Source organism: Micropterus dolomieu, linkage group LG20 (genome assembly GCF_021292245.1).
Source record: "Micropterus dolomieu isolate WLL.071019.BEF.003 ecotype Adirondacks linkage group LG20, ASM2129224v1, whole genome shotgun sequence".
NCBI lineage: Eukaryota > Metazoa > Chordata > Actinopteri > Centrarchiformes > Centrarchidae > Micropterus > Micropterus dolomieu.
The window spans coordinates 30,596,324-30,608,574 of record NC_060169.1 but is presented as its reverse complement, the minus strand read 5'-3'; the positions used below and the strand labels follow the sequence as shown (position 1 = coordinate 30,608,574).

The window sequence follows — 12,251 nt, the reverse complement described above, 5'->3', positions numbered from 1 at the left end:
TTAAAAGGTGAGGTAAAGTTTTCAGTCCAGCTGTGTGACATTTACAGTTGCTCTCTCTCTGACTGTGAATGCTGCTCACCTGTTGTGATGTGACACACCGTCCTGCATAGAATGCAGCCTGCTCTCACCTCAGGTGGTCCACAAGCCCACACTTTAATTAGGTTCAAATTCATCCCAGACGAACACAATCACACTGGCATCAAACTAAATAATAGTAATGTGGATCAGATCCACCCTTTGCTTTGATTGCTGAATATTGTAACAGGAGGAGTCATTGAGCTAGATTTAGAATTTGTTCATTGCACAGAACGGAAATTAATCGGTGCTGACAAGAAATTCTCCCCTCATTAAGTTTATAAATTTAACCTGTTTTATAACACTGCTGAAAGATGGGGTTTATCTTTACCTGCTGACCCACAAGAACAACAGGATGTCACCTAGTGCAATCAGCACCATGTCTTTCTGAACCACACAGACTACATTGTTATTTGTCAGCAGGCAGTGTGGAATATTGTTGGAATATGACAGAGTCTTGTTTTAGTAGGATTTTTTCACTCTGGTCCACTGAACTAGAAACGGTAGGTATCCTATATGGTGTATAGCTGTTTTATTTCAAATCATTATGGGTTTCTCATTTTTTTCATATTAAGCTTTATATATTATACATTAGCCTCGAATTATTGGGTTTTTTAACAATAGAAATGTATTTTTGCATGTCAATCAGAAATGAAAAGATGAATGGAAATTAAAACACTACTCTTGAAATTAGAGGTCTGTTTTCATTTTCTCTTGAATTCTTAAATTTGCCCGAAAGACTCCCTGCACCCTCTTCAACTACCCCAGGCTCCACTCCGGACCCGCTGCTTACAAAGTGTGACTACTTCACCTTGTTTTATAAGTTGCAGCTTTCATAACTTGTTTGGCCCTTTGGTGGGATCTCGCCTGTGTGGCTGCACAGACCGGCCCCACCGTGTTGCATGACTGAGATGAATAAGGCCTGAGTGGCAGATTGCATGACTCCAAAGCCCCAAGATCCTCGCATTTACAGAAGCTATAGAGCGTAAGTATGTTCCTTCGTGCCCAAGCGGGGAAAAAAGAGAGTCTCGCGTCCTGCGCTCTTTGTTCTGCAAGTTTAAGACCCTTGTGTCTTTTCCAGAGGCTGCTGCCTTCGCGTGACTTGACCAAGCAGATTTAGGATTGTCCAGAAGACCGAGACCCTCCCCCTTGAACGCCAGCTCCGCTTCTCACGCAACCTGCAGCACCAGAGGCGCAGCCCCGCGGCGCACTGCGAGAGTCCCCGGAGAGTTAACACACCGTCTGCGAGGATCCGGACAGCGCTGCGCTGCGTGGAATGTGCAAATTAAATCAACAACCAAAAACTTTTACCTGCCGGTTTTACCGCCATAGTACCTGAAAGTGTAGGCTACGCCTATTTCTAAACACAAACATCTATCTTCAAACTTGAGTTCAAATCACGGCGGTTCTTTATTTGCCTTTAACTATTAGCCTAAATGTAGGCTTATTAATAATAACCTAACCCATAATCTGCCAACAGTGTTTTTAGTTTTTTAAAGGGCTTTATTCCAAAACCCAAAGTATTATTCATTTTGGACACATCAATCTTGGTTAAGTTAAAGACAGATATTGAGCACACTGCCAGAATACGTTAAAGGGAATCTGTTGATACTAAAACAGAATCTTCTGCTTACAGCTTGCTCACCTCTGGCAGACAGAGCATTTTAATGAGCATATGGCCTCTATACAATTTCATCCAGCAAGGCAGCTTTGTCTTTCTTTTTTATGATAATTTCTGTTCAACTTCAGGAGATTTCAGGGTGATTATCCCTCTTTTTTATTTTGGTAATTGCAATAGCTAATTAGAAAAACATAATTTACGGAAGGACAACGACAATTAAACTCAAATAGCCAGAATTGTTATTTTTCACAGATAATTGACCTTTTCATTATCTTATGTAGTATTTCAAATAAAGGGCTGAACCTTTCACACACCACCAGTAAAGTGGTTGTCTTGAGAGAATGCTCTGAGCCTTGGCTCATTTTGCAGTCAGGAGTTTTACCTCCAAAAATTAGCCTTTACATTTCTGAGGATATAAAAATCTGAGTATGTTCTCCCTGTAGCAGTAATATTTTAGAAACTAGATTTCCTTTTTGTTTTTGATGAGGGTTTTTTTTCTCACAAAAATGACATGATGAGGATGATAATGATATCCTGTAGCATGGGGTTACACTTTAGTCCTTCATCCACCTATTGTCACTTGGCTGTACTGAATAAAATTGTTCAGTTCCAGAATATGTCCAAATTCAGTCAAACAAAAACCCAAAGCCACACTGACAGATTTAGATTCAGAACCACCTTGCCTGATTTTTCCAAGGCAAAGCTCCAACTGAAAGAAAACAGATTATTACAGCAATTGAGCTTGTTGATGACCTAAACTAGGATGACTGATCAGTCAGTGTAAAATGAATCCAAATAAAATCTGTTGTTGGTGGTAAGGTATTTTAACATTAATTGCTGGTCATCTGTTGACGTTTCTGTTATAAGTTTAGCATCTGGTTAGTTTGTGTAGCCTAAAAGCTGCAATGGACAAAGAAAAAGAAGAAGCTATTATAGAATCCTACTTTCATGCTTCCACCGTTATTTCAGTCTCGTTTCGATGTGCAGTAACTGATAGCTAGTTGTATAAATCTGACTTTTAGTGTAACACCTGTTGCACACGTCAAGGTTTAAAAAATGTAGCCTACTAACTTTTACAATTCTCAGTTCATACTACGAATGAAGTTATCAGATATTGTGCTTTTTATGCCCCAGATGGCGCAGAGCAAATGGTACAAAACTCAGCCTACTTTGAATGTGAAATGCTGAAAATGTCTACTTATAAAATGCTTTCTGGGTAAAATGTTGAAATAGGGACAAAGAGTAATGGTATTGAACTCCTCTACCCTTGCACTCCAGTAGTGCTACCCTAACATCCTCTTCAAAGGGGGAGGTGAGTGTTTAATCACTGCGCTCTCACGCAACTGGTCAATGTTTAACTCCAGCGGAGAACTAACAGGTACAAGCATGAAAGTGCATTTGACTATTTTATCAGGACTTAAATGTGCCTGAGTGGTTGCTGTGGTAGCTGTCCCAAACTCCTATTCTCACCCCAAACCTTGATTTTATTACTGTAGGCAAACAGGACTGACTGCAAAAGACAGAAAGCCAACACTAAGGAAAAAAACTATATGACACTGTTACTTGTAGACACGGTGTACTCCCTTACAGGTCACTATTCCATTATTTCTACAGGAGACATGTTTCCTGATGTTTAAATTATTAATACAGGGCTGTTTTGCCCATGTAAGAGACACATCACTCTTCTCAGACTCGACCAGAACAATTCAAATAATTCACACCTCCTTGAAAACAAGCGTTCCCAAAATATTGATAACAAGTCCCTTTGAAATGACAGTATTGTCTCATCAAAGGATCGCGTGCGTGCAGGAATTCGTGAGATGATAATGAAAACTCCGCAATTATCAACAAGATTATTATTGCAATTTAGTTCATTCACATATAAAACATTTAGTAAAGTCATTTGTAACACGATATATTGACAGCGGCGTGGGTTTTATTATTTAAGTTTTCTGTATCAGCAAACACAACATTGACACATAGGCTATGAGGTAAACGCGTGGATATTTAATATAGAAGCGCATTTATAATAATTAAACATACGTATTAGCCTACACATTATAGCTCAACTATTGCAAAAGATAAAAGCCAAATCAATTTGCTTCTGTAAATCCTTTTTATTTAAACCACCTGCAGAACAGTATGTGTTATTTATTAAATTGAACAATTATTATTATCGGATTTTTATAGTGCTGGAAATGATACTTGCCTGTGATGGCTATTATGTCTTATCTGTCCGTAGACTATAAAACATAAAAGCGTTCAGGCCATAAAATCCGGTGCACCGACTTTTCAAACTGTAGCTATATGTTTCAAATGTAGTATCAATTTCTTAATTGGTGAAGATTCAAACTTTTTCGAATCTGCACGCACACAACCACCACACATCCACGCGCGCGCACGGTGCGCACCTTTTCTCTGTGCTAAACTTCATTCATGAGCGGTCTGGAGATAGAGAGAAAGAGAGTGAGAGAGACGGATTACGTCATGAACGCAGCAGCCAATGAAGCGGAGGAGCGCACTATAAAGCAAGAGCCCATACTCTGTTTTGGGGACATGTAGAGAGTTCAGCAACACTACTATACTATTTTTTTAGTATTCTGGAAAATACTTCTGGGACCACAGCATTGTTCCTCTTTTACCATCTGACTAAGGTAAGATTATTATTATTATTATTATTTTTAATCAGTATGTTTTGGGACTTCTATCAGTACATATATACATAGCAAACGATTTAAAGAATGTTTTGGTGCAGCATGAGAAAATATGGAGTTTAATTAATAACAAACGCATGCCTGTGACAGTCTTTAGTTACTTTAAACTTTATGTGCTAGTAGTCAACATATTGCACAACACGTCTCTTCCTCTCTGCCTTCACTAGTCCAATGCCCCTCCTATTTAATTTCCAGGTTGAGCAGAAGCTAGAAAAAAAAGGAGCTGTCATCATGGCGCTAATGATACTGCCATTCATTGGATCAGTGTCCATATCTGAGAGTTTGGTGGCCATGGCAACAGTGTGTCTGGTCTACCTGATCCTCAAGTTTTTCCACACTGAGATTCCTGAGGGGCTTCGTCAGCTGCCAGGACCAAAGCCCCTGCCTATCATTGGAAATGTGCTGGAGATGGGCAGCAAACCTTACCTGAGTCTCTCTGCCATGAGCAAGAGCTACGGCCACGTCTTCCAGATCCAGATTGGCATGCGTCCTGTGGTCGTGCTGAGTGGCATTGAAACAGTTCGACAGGCTCTCATCAAGCAAGGGGACGAGTTTGCGGGCAGACCTGACCTGTACTCCTTCAGATTCATCAACAATGGCGAGAGTCTGGCCTTCAGTTCTGAACATGCTGGTGTCTGGCGTGCCCGCAGGAAGCTGGCCTACAGTGCTCTGCGCTCCTTCTCCAACCTGGAGGGCACGACCCCGGAGTACTCCTGCGTTCTGGAGGAACACGTCAGCAAAGAGGGAGCATATCTGATCAAACAGCTCAACACTGTTATGAAGGCTGAAGGCAGTTTCGACCCATTCCGCTACATCGTTGTCTCTGTTGCTAATGTGATCTGTGCCATGTGCTTTGGCCGGCGGTATGACCACAATGACCAGGAGCTGCTCAGCCTCGTGAACCTCAGTGATGAGTTTGGCCAGGTGGTGGGCAGTGGTAACCCTGCAGACTTCATCCCTGCTCTTCAATTCCTGCCCAGCCCAACAATGAAGAAATTTATTGGCATCAATAATCGCTTCAACGTTTTTGTGAAAAAGATTGTCAGCGAGCACTATACCACCTTTGACAAGGTACACCACGCACTTAATTATTCAAACTCATTTAGTCCTTTTGTCTTCCAAATTATTGCTGAAAAATGATACACTGCATCCCCTTTTAGTCACAGTGTATGGAGCATTCATTGAGACTCTACTATCATCTTCTTTCAGGACAACATTCGTGACATCACCGACTCCCTCATTGACCACTGTGAGGACAGGAAGCTGGATGAGAACTCCAATGTCCAGGTGTCAGATGACAAGATTGTAGGAATTGTCAATGACCTGTTTGGAGCTGGTACGTTGAATTTCTCTAAATGTTGAGTGATCTGATTGGCAGTGTTTCATAAATATGTGTCCTCACAGAGTTAATGTTTCTCTTCTAGGTTTTGACACTGTCTCCACTGCCCTGTCTTGGTCAGTGATGTACTTGGTTGCTTACCCAGAGATACAGGAAAGGCTTTATCAAGATCTGAGTGAGTGCAGCTATTTTACACAAACTACTTCCTTGGATATTACAATTAAAAAGGTCTGAAAATTGCATGGCTTTGATGACATAGGATATACTGCAGAAATTCACAATTTGCTTTGCTCAAAGTTAAATGCTAAATACTGTGATGCTTTAATCAAGTAAAAATGTGAGGCCCGAATACAAACTGCAACCTGCATCCTCATCCTGAACTAATAGTCAGCGATTTCTTTTTCATTTCCAGAGGACAAAGTGGGTGTGGATCGCAGTCCTCGTCTCTCTGATAGACCCAACTTGCCATTTCTTGAGGCTTTCATCCTGGAGATGCTTCGCCATTCTTCATTCCTGCCCTTCACTATCCCACACTGGTGAGGTTCATCTCTTTTAAGTTCTCGCCGAACCACACAAAGGGGATCCACTCCCCCCCTCCCCTCAAGAGGCTAATCCCTTGGCCAGGCTGTCTTTGTAAATAGAATAGAAGCTGTTTTTAAGTGTCCTGCCTGGTTAAATAAAGGTCATTAATATGTAATAAAAATAATAAAGGCGAACAACATACATAGCTATCACAAAGAATATATGTGATATGAATCCTGTAAATACATAGTGGACTTAGACATGTCCCTCTTTTTCAGCACGACAAAAGACACGTCTCTGAATGGCTACTTCATCCCCAAAGACACCTGTGTCTTCATCAATCAGTGGCAGATCAACCATGATCCGTAAGTTATTTTTGTTACATTCTTTCTGTCTTAATTAAAATGGTTGAAGATAGCTGACTTAATATTCACACTTCAGAGATGGGCACCCCATTGGTAGTTGTGGTGAAAGACAATAGCAGTCCACATTCCCCTCTCATACCCACTTTGTTCAGTATGAGGAGATTAAACCACTAATTGATCATGGACCTGGTTTTTACTAACATGATCTTATTTCTTCATTCTCGCTCAGGGAGTTGTGGAAAGATCCGTCTTCATTCAACCCAGACCGCTTCCTGAGTGCTGATGGCACTGAACTCAACAAGTTGGAGGGGGAGAAGGTTATGACTTTTGGCTTGGGAAAGCGGCGCTGCATCGGCGAGGTCATTGCACGAAATGAAGTCTACCTCTTTTTGGCAATCATGGTCCAGAAGCTGCACTTCAGCACAATTCCTGGAGAGCCGCTGGACATGACCCCAGAATACGGTCTCACAATGAAGCACAAACGCTGCCACCTGAGAGCCACAATGCGAGCGAGGGATGAGCAGTGAATGTATGAATGTGCTATTTTGAATGTACAAAGTTTGACTCAGTAGGTGGTATAAGTTAACTCATAACACCGTATGGGTCACAGTCAGGTTAATGATCAGTGAAAGAAGCGTCTCTCTCAGAATGTAAGGCACTGGATGCCGAAAAGGATCCACAGAGCTACTGGCATTGAAGCAAATATGTGAATTTTGCTTACTGCAGATTGTCAGAGATGTCTTGGTTCATATGAACTTATCTCATTTTTTTTGGTATATTCCTTTGAGATATTCCTGCACATGACTAGTGCTACTCAGTGAAGTACAAGGATATACTTGGTTCTCCTGTGTTGTGTAGTAAACTAAACTGCTTCCATTCAGAAGTTGTAAAACACTCAGAGACTATGTTTTGTTTGCTTTGTTCAACTCTGGGACAAACAGTATGCTTTACTGGATAGGCATTACAATTTAGACCACTGCAAACTACATTTTTCTCTTCTGTGACACAGGACTTTGAACTGAACAGATATTAGGCTAGCTTTTGATACCATGGACACTTGTAAGCTAATTATTTGTATTCCATTATAATGTGGATGTAAGACACTGAAGCTATATTTGTATCCCAAAATGTGATTTTTTTTTTTTTGTGTATAGAGGGTATGCGCATGATGTCACAGAACACAGTTATGCTCACTGAGTGGCAGAAAGACAAGCAGCAGTGTTAGCTTGAATCAGCTAAAACACAAACAACACATCTAAAACGGGAAAGAGCTGGACCACTGGTTCTTTGGTAAGCAGTTCGGATCACTGTCAAGTCCGACTGCCTTTAATTTGAGCAAATAATCACTTTTTTTACTCCCAGTTTGCTAAACGCAGCCATGGAAACAGATATTTTGCCACTCAGTCCAGCGTGTTCCGGAAGGGGAAGTGACATCAACGCACACCCTCTATATCAAGTTCTCTGTATTTTATAGTAATTTTTATGTGCCTAGCATTTGTATATATTTGAGGTGAAATAGTTTTGCTGTGCATCAGTATATGAGTACAGTATATGAACTATCAGGATGCCAAAAGAGTTCCCGTGATTTCTGAACAATAGTAGACAGCTATACATTTTTGTATTTCTATCTGTAATGCATCAGTGATTGTATAACATTTGTGGCATGTAAGGGCATGTGATTGGAGCATTATTTAATCAGCCACGCAAATAAAATAAAATTTATACTGTAATGATCATCTTGTTTCTATTGTTTGCTTGATTTGGAAGGAAACTAAGTCACCCACACCATATGTGAGAGAATATTGAGCTCTCGTGAACGGATTTAAACTTTAATGAGAGAAAATAAAATCACAACAAACCCACGTGGGAGATAACGGAAGTGACGTTAGGGTCCACCCGGAAAACGGCACAAATAACAGCTGCTGCAGCTTTGGCCTTCCTCGACACCTCGCCGCAGATTTATCGACAAGGTAAATCTTTCCATCACTGACTGAATATACTCAGGTTGAGCATTCAAAAATAGTAAGCACTCGTTACAAGTTTACAAAAGTCCGCTTGGATAAAAAGCAAACAGGGTTGTCAGGAGCGAAGCTAATGTTAGCTGCCCAGCACAGCTTTCAGGTTGTTATAGTTAACCTTAAATGTTGTGGTTGTCCATATATTTCTCAGAACGCTGCCCTCATATGGATGTTATTTTAAGATTGTCTCCCGCCCCAAGGTTTTAATACGCAATTCTACCCTGGAGAGGCTCTCGCAACACATGGAAAAACTTTTTAAATGGACGGTAGCTAACTTAGCTAATGTTTCCACGAAGCTCCGTAACTTTACATAGCCCTGCAGGTAAAACCTAATTTAAGGGTCCAGTTTTTAATATGCCGAGCATCCCATAACACAAAACTGTCCATTAGTCGTCAGTTCAATTTCAATTTTAAATTAATTTTATCGCTATGTCTACTCTGCACCGGTGCAAGTATTAACGTTAATTCACCAATTAATTTACACTACAGGGTGGCCGCTTGAATCACTTAACTAAACTCAGGTACATAACGTTAGTGGGCCGGAGTGTAACAGAATACCATATCAATATCTAATGTCTCTAATTAAAGTGTGCTGGTTAAGACATTCGCCCATGCTATTATCAACAATGAACTAGCAGATTATTCAATTGGGTTTATGCGATTGCGTTTATTGTTCCGTAGCAGATAGTCAGGGCTGAAATTAGGACCATAGCCTGGATTTTAAAAATACTTATACCCAAAGCAGTCCTCACCCCTCTGAAAAAAATGACGAGACACCAGAAAGAAGAGCTCTAAACAATCCTTTTCATTTTTCTTTAGAGTAACTGTAACAACTGCTATAGGTTATTATTGTCTCTTGTTTATGTTTTTGAACCATAGGATCAGGTGAACAGAATGGCCACTGACTGGTTGGGGAGTGTTGTGTCGATAAACTGTGGACTGACTCTGGGAGTTTATCAGGGAGAGGTGTCATCAGTGGATCACGCCAGCCAGACCATCTCACTGAGACAGCCCTATCACAATGGGATCAGGTGTCCTGTTCCTGAGGTTACTTTCAGGTAAGAAAGAAGATGATGACGGGACGATGACAAATCATCTTATCCTTCAACAGGAAATGCCCAGATTTAACCAGTTCTCTTGAGACAACGTTGGAGGCTTCACAAGTCAAATGCTTGTATTTCATTTTGATCCAGGAATTACTACATTACTTGTGTAACTGGATTAAACATATCAGTCTATAGCAGAATTGTCTAACACCATGTGCATTCAGATTCCGCCATATACTCAGCTTTAACTATTTATAATCACATTTAGAGGATTGTGTACCCTTGGTGGGGTGAAAATAAATGGCTAAAAATCTGTTGAATTTTAAGCTTTATGCAGTGACAAGGAACCATGTGAGAAGCTGTGCATTTTCCTGTACATCAATACAATGCTGTTTGAGCTCCAACTAAGGTCAGTAATTTGTTTGTCTTCTAGTGCCATGGATATCAAGGAGTTGAAGATCCTAGACATCCAGAATACAGTCAACAAGCCCATCTCTGTCCAGGGAGCCGCAGCAGAAGCCGGGTCCATATCTTCAGGACGCCATGGTCAGAGTAACAGAATCACTTCGACTCATGCAACAAGCAGCAACTCTCAGTCCAGCACTGCTCCAATCACCATCCTACGCAGAGGTAGGTATATGGGTTTACATTAGCTCATTTGCTAATGTAAACTGTGCTCGTCAATGATGAGTTAAGTTTGCTTGCAGCATCAGCAGCAGATAGTTAGGCAGTCAGGTTTTGTGCTGAAGCCTGTGACCATTACATTCAACACTGCACGTGCTAATTGAGGATACTGGAAGATTGACAGGTTATTTTACAAATGTTCCATCATATTAAGACGTAGGGTTTAACGTTAGGGTTTCATAGGTTGGGAAAGCCCAGTTTACTTGACGCTTTTTGTTTATTCATTGTGAAGCTGCCTTTCTAGTTCTTAAATCACTGAGCTATTGTTGCAAAGTGAATTTTGGGAGTCATGTACTACGTGACTGGGATTAACCACAGCGATGGCTGTACAGTACTCTTCTGTTCCTTAACAGAAATTGAGATCATTCATTGACTGAAGGTAATCTGACACACAGCACGTTCATAATTCTCAGAAAGTTCCCACTGAAATGCAAGACACTCCAAATCACTGTTTTTTTGATTGTGCAACAAACATATGTGATGTTTTCTAGCCTACAGTAGGAAGGGAGTCAGTTTTGTCTGCAGTTCAAATGATCTTTCAGATATCAGATGATTACTCTGTGTAAAATGTTTTAAACAACATGCTGGATGTGTACCAAATGACAATACTCCAATGCCATAAAAGAGTGATGCTTTGAGCACACAGGCTTTTCTTTGTTGAATAAGGCCAGCAATACTCTGTTTTTGTCAGTGTCATCAAAGACACAACCAACAGTGCAGCAGTTCTACAATGTTTTGGAAGGAAACAAAGTCACCCAATATACAGGTGCTGGTCATATAATTAGAATATCATCAAAAAGTTGATTTGTTTCAGTAATTCCATTCAAAAAGTGAAACTTGAATAATGTATACATTCATTCCACACAGACTGATATATTCCATATATTAAGTGTTCATTCCTTTTAATTTTGATGATTTTAACTGACAACTAATGAAAACCCCCAAATCAGTATCTCAGTAGATCAGTAGAATATTGTGAAAAGGTTCAATATTGAAGACACCTGGTGCCACACTCTAATCAGCTAATTAACTCAAAACACCTGCAAAGGCCTTTAAATGGTCTCTCAGTCTAGTTCTGTAGGCTACACAATCATGGGGAAGACTGCTGACTTGACAGCTGTCCAAAAGACGACCATTGACACCTTGCACAAGGAGGGCAAGACACAAAAGGTCATTGCTAAAGAGGCTGGCTGTTCACAGAGCTCTGTGTCCAAGCACATTAATAGAGAGGCGAAAGGGAAGGAAAAAAAGTGTACAAGCGATAGGGATAACCGCACCCTGGAGAGGATTGTGAAACAAAACCCATTCAAAAATGTGGGGGAGATTCACAAAGAGTGGACTGAAGCTGGAGTCAGTGCTTCAAGAACCACCACGCACAGACGTATGCAAGACATGGGTTTCAGCTGTCGCATTCCTTGTGTCAAGCCACTCTTGAACAAGACACAGCGTCAGAAGCGTCTCGCCTGGGCTAAAGACAGAAAGGACTGGACTGCTGCTGACTGGTCCAAAGTTAGGTTCCCTGATGAAAGTAAATTTTGCATTTCCTTTGGAAATCAAGGTCCCAGAGTCTGCATGAAGAGAGGAGAGGCACAGAATCCACGTTGCTTGAAGTCCAGTGTAAAGTTTCCACAGTCAGTGATGGTTTGGGGTACCGTGTCATCTGCTGGTGTTGGTCCACTGTGTTTTCTGAGGTGCAAGGTCGTCACAGCCGTCTACCAGGAAGTTTTAGAGCACTTCATGCTTCCTGCTGCTGACCAACTTTATGGAGCTGCAGATTTCATTTTCCAACAGGACTTGGCACCTGCACACAGTGCCAAAGCTACCAGTACCTGGTTTAAGGACCATGGTATCCCTGTTCTTAATTGGC

The 12,251-nt window shown here is 41.0% G+C and overlaps 2 protein-coding genes across 2 annotated transcripts; both read left to right on the top strand.

Annotated features, from left to right (window-relative positions):
• Window positions 1-4,270: 4,270 nt before the first annotated feature.
• Window positions 4,271-7,719, top strand: LOC123959205 (cytochrome P450 1A1). Its single transcript, XM_046033145.1, has 7 exons — window positions 4,271-4,350; window positions 4,606-5,481; window positions 5,620-5,746; window positions 5,835-5,924; window positions 6,162-6,285; window positions 6,550-6,636; window positions 6,866-7,719. Exons 2-7 carry the CDS (start codon window positions 4,642-4,644, stop codon window positions 7,161-7,163), a joined length of 1,566 nt encoding a protein of 521 aa, XP_045889101.1. The 5' UTR covers window positions 4,271-4,350; window positions 4,606-4,641; the 3' UTR covers window positions 7,164-7,719.
• Window positions 7,720-8,510: 791 nt separating this feature from the next.
• Window positions 8,511-10,368, top strand: LOC123959333 (enhancer of mRNA-decapping protein 3-like). The gene is made up of 3 exons (XM_046033295.1): window positions 8,511-8,606; window positions 9,534-9,712; window positions 10,134-10,368. Exons 2-3 carry the CDS (start codon window positions 9,549-9,551, stop codon window positions 10,351-10,353), a joined length of 384 nt encoding a protein of 127 aa, XP_045889251.1. The 5' UTR covers window positions 8,511-8,606; window positions 9,534-9,548; the 3' UTR covers window positions 10,354-10,368.
• The last annotated feature ends 1,883 nt before the right edge of the window (window positions 10,369-12,251 follow it).